At 30.1% G+C, this 4,792-nt stretch overlaps 1 protein-coding gene across 1 annotated transcript in view; it reads left to right on the forward strand.

Moving 5' to 3' along the window:
- The window catches only part of LOC111681972 (A-agglutinin anchorage subunit), a 31,001-nt gene that overhangs the window by 23,305 nt on the left and 2,904 nt on the right, over nt 1-4,792 (forward strand). Inside the window, exon 3 of the mRNA XM_046956105.1 lies at nt 4-445. Coding sequence (XP_046812061.1) covers nt 4-445 — 442 coding nt within the window. The remainder of the gene's footprint in view (nt 1-3; nt 446-4,792) is intronic.

Genomic DNA, 4,792 nt, shown 5'->3' on the forward strand with positions numbered 1-4,792 from the left:
ATTCTACGTTCCCAGACTTTAAACACTGGCAACAGTAATCAAGCAACTAATGCCTCTTCAATGCGTAAAAATTCCACTACTAGCCCCGGCTCGTCTGCACTGACATCTCCGACAAAAAGTGGTTTTACCACTTTTAATACCACAAATAATTCCTTAAGCCTTAAAATACACGATATGACAACAACATCACCCACATCTCCTGGAGCAGCAGGAACTGCACAGCCAGCTTTAATATATTCACCACCTTCACCACAATCACCCCATACCATGGCCACTAAATGTGGTTTTAGTCCTAATGTAACTACACAAAGTTGTATAGTGGTCGATGATAAAGATGCCCAAATTAAATCACTGCAGGGTGAAATTGTTTCTCTTAAAGATGTGATCAAATCTCGTGATGCTGAGATTGTTAAGCTTAGAAGAGAAATACACAAGTTAAAGGTAAGTTTTTTTTTTGTGGGCGGGAGAGGTGTTAAGAAAAGCGAAAAGTTTTGATATTTGTAATTTGAGTTTGTTGGTTTTTTGAATGCTAGAAATTTCATGCCTGTTCGAAATTTTTTTTCTAAATATTTAATAATTCTTTTAGCACATTTTATCTGTCTGTCTGTATATTTTGTTTATTTATTTGAGTTGTGATTTTTTTTATATTTAAAATATACTATTTAAGTACTAATTTGTTGTTGATAAAAAATGGCAATTTTTTAACATTTGAAAAATAATAAAAATTGTAACATTTTTTTATCAAGTTATAAAAAGTTGAAAAACATTAGTAAAAGTTATTGTTGGTTATTTAGTATATGATCATTTTAAAAATATACATTTTTATCTGCTAATTGCGTATTTGTAAATATTAAATACTATTTTTACATTTAGTACTTTTTCGAAATTTATTAATAAAATTTTATTTAGATTAAATAGAAAAGTTTTGAATAGAAAACACACACCCTTTAGTGTAAAAGCGGCAAAAATTTGTCATAAAAGTTTTTAAACATTTAAATAAATTTACAAATATTTATCGATTACTCATGGTTCTAAATACAATTTGGGTCATTTTTCCAAATTACTAATTGGTCTCAGTATAGATTCTTAAAACAAATTTGCAAATATTTATCGATTACTCATGGTTATAGAGACAATTAGAGTATTTTTTCTAAATTACTAATTGGACTCAGTATAGATTCTTAAAATTGCGAGAGACCTACACAGAGGGGGAAAAACCGGAAGAAAAGTATCGAAATTGATAAAATACCTTGTCAGTAGAGAGTTTGAAACGTTAGTTAATATTCAGACAAGATGTGTGTATAAAATTCAGATTTCGAAAACGAATTGTTGCAATTTTGACAACCTTGCGTTGTCTGACAACATATTGTGTAAATTTGATACCAAACGTGTTTAATTTTTTCCCTCTGTGTGAGCAAACCCAAGCGTATATATAGAGAAACTTTAAAAGCTTCGAATTAAGCCATCACAAAAGCTTTGCTTGATCTTGTATGTCATATTGAGTCATATTTTAAAAAGCCGATCTTCTATCAAATGCTGATCTATGACTTAAGAGAGCTAGACAAAGCCAATAGAAGAACTTTAAAAGCTTTAAATTATAACATGACAAAAGCTCTGCTTGATCATGTGTGTCATATTTAAAAAGCAGATATTCCAATACTGATCGTTTTAACAATCTTTGACTGGAGAGAGCCAGACAAACCCAAGAGAAGAATTTTAAAAGCTTTTAATTTAACCATCACAAAAGCTTTGCTTGATCATGTATAATCATGATTTGAGGGAGCTAGGCAAACGCCTAAGCAAATACAGAGAAGAACTTTGAAAGCTTCAAATAAAATAATCACACTTTTGTTTGATCATAATGGATCATATTTTAAAAAGTGTTTTTTTAATCAAAAACTGATCTAGACAAACTCCAGAGAAGAACTTTAAAAGCTTCAAATTAAACCAAAAGCTTTGCTTGATCGAGTCATATTTCAAAAAGCAAATCGTCAATCAAATGCTGATCGTTTTGATAATCTGTGACTTGATAGATCTTGGCAAACAAATATAGAGAAGAACTTTGAAAGCTTCAAATAAAATAAAAACATTTTTGTTTGATCTTATCGAATTATATTTTAAAAAATGAATCTTCAATCAAATACTGATCTAGGCAAACTTCAGAGAAGAACTTTTAAAGATTCAATTTAAACCAAAAGCTTTGCTTGATCACGTCATATTTGAGAAAGGAAATCGTCAATCAAAAGCTGATCGTTTTCATAATCGTAGACTTGATAGATCTAGTCAAACCCAAGCTTTTACAGAAGAAAACTTTATAAGCTTTTCTAATTAATCAATCAGAAAAGCTTTGCTTGATCATGTCTGTCATATCGAGTCATATTTCAAAAAGCAAATCGTCAATCAAAAGCTGATCATTTTCATAATAGTAGATTTGATAGATCTAGGCAAACCCAAGCTTATACAGAGGAAAACTTTAAAAGCTTTTCTTATTAACCAATCATAAAAGCTTTGCTTGAACATGTGTGTCATAACGAGCCATGTTTTAAAATGGAAATCGTCAATCAAATGCTGATCATTTTAATCATCTTTGACTTGATAGATCTAGGCAAACCCGTATACAGAGGAAAACTTAAAAAGCTTTTCTTATTAACCAATCACAAAAGCTTTATTTGATCGTGTATTTCATATCGAAAAAGGGGAACTTCAACAACTTTTTACAGTTGTAAAAGAATGCCTCAAAATCCCTTTAATTCTATCGGAATTTCGATCGTTATCAAATGCTGATCGTTTTGATAATCTTTGACTTGAAAATCATGTGATTTTGTCAGAAATTTGTTCAAAGCGATCAGCATTTGATAAAGTTTAAAAAGCTGTCCGTTGAAAACTTTCTGCAATTGTCAAGGATTTCTATTTGTCGACTTTTGAAATCACTTAAGATCGTTCCATATATATTCTAAAGTAGTTTCGAGCGTTATCAAACGCTAATCGTTTGTTACAATCTTGGATCTTGATTCATTGGTTATTCGTAAGTTGGACCACCACTCTTAACTCCGACAAACTCCAAATTCTAATAAATTAAATGTCAATTGAAATTTCTTTTAACGACTTCAAGATTTTTCAGCGCATGTCCAAAATTTTTTACACTTCGACAATAAAAAAAGTACTAAAGTCCCAAGCAGTATAAGAAGTAATTAATTGTATAAGTAATAGAATAAAGAAATACTAGGTATTTGCTGTGCGTGGTTAAAATAATCAAATCATTTATAAAGTTTTCATAAATGTGTTACAACGTGTTTGGCCTAAATGTTTTAATCAAAAAAAAATCCATAATTTGGGAAATACTATTAAAAAATAAATATTACATAATTTTTAAATAGAATAAATATTCAAGTGCAAATAGTAATTAAAAAGTGTTATTGCAAACAAAGACCTAGAGTATTAATTTGATTAAATGTTAAAAGTAATTCGACTTACGCAAACGGATGGCATATGGAATTACTCACAATCGGTTGGTATAAAAATAAGAATTTGATTTTATGCGAACATTTCTAGAATTAAAAAAATTTGTTGAATTTTCCATTTTACTTAATAAGAGAGTAGAATCTGCTAGTCTTCTCTGATTAAGTATAAACATTTAGTCTACTCAGAAATAGAGTAAAACCTTGAATTCTAGTTTAAAATGAAACTTTCTAGAACCAAAAGTACCTTTTTCTCTACTAGGCAATGAAGTAAAAATATCCACTAAGTGATTAACTAGAACCTAACTACTTAGCGATAGAGTAGAATGTTCCAACCTACTCAAGTATAAAGAAAAAACATCCAATCCTCTCTGAGATCGGCAGAGAGTAAAAAATAAGTTCCCTTACTGCTTTTTAAAGTTTTTTTATATATATGTAACGATACGTGCGTGTGAAATTAAGAGTGCAAGAAAGCTTTTAACAAAGCTTTTGCCGATCAGTACAATAAAGGATCTTTATCTTTATTCTGCAACGGAGTAAAACCTTCTACTCTAGAATATAATCTTTTACTACTTTCATCTGCGATAGATTAGAAACTAGTCTTGTAACCTATAGTTTTCTAATTACTTGTTAAAATTTGTATTTTTTTCTGTATAATAATGACTAAAACAACCTACTCTTTAGCAAGAGATCAAAAAGATCTATTTCTTCAGTCTACAATCATCAACCCGAAATCTCTACTGCTTTATAGAAGAAAACCATCCGTTGTTATCTTGAATAGATTAGAATCTTCTTATCGATCTTACTATTGCAACAGTAATTGCAATGTAATGTTCATAAATTATATTCATCGATAGAACAATCGAGCAGTATCTTCTAGTGTACTTAGTGAAAAAGTAGAACATACTAGACTACTCTGTTGTATAGCAGAACCTTCACAATAAAGAAGAATCTCCAATCCTACTCTACAACAGATTGAAACCTTTAACTCTAACATAACGAAGAGTAGAACCTTCCAATCAATTCTCAGAAGAGAATTAAAAAAGACTTGTTCTCTTCTCAGCTATATACCGTTTACTCTTATCTAGTCCTCTCTGGTGTAGGTAAGTCATAGTAGAACAGATCAGTCTCTATGCTAGTGCAGATCAGTTGCTATATAATAAAGTTCATAAGTCTACTTTATACTTGAGCAGATCACTCAACTATATATTTGAGTATATCAGTCTACTGTATATAAGTGAAGATACTGGAGCAGATCGATCTAACTCTATATTATAGTAGATCAGCCTACTTTTTACTAGAGTAGATCATTCTCCTTTAAAGTCAGTCAGTTA

This window comes from Lucilia cuprina, chromosome 2 (genome assembly GCF_022045245.1).
Source record: "Lucilia cuprina isolate Lc7/37 chromosome 2, ASM2204524v1, whole genome shotgun sequence".
In the NCBI taxonomy this organism is placed as follows: Eukaryota; Metazoa; Arthropoda; class Insecta; order Diptera; family Calliphoridae; genus Lucilia; species Lucilia cuprina.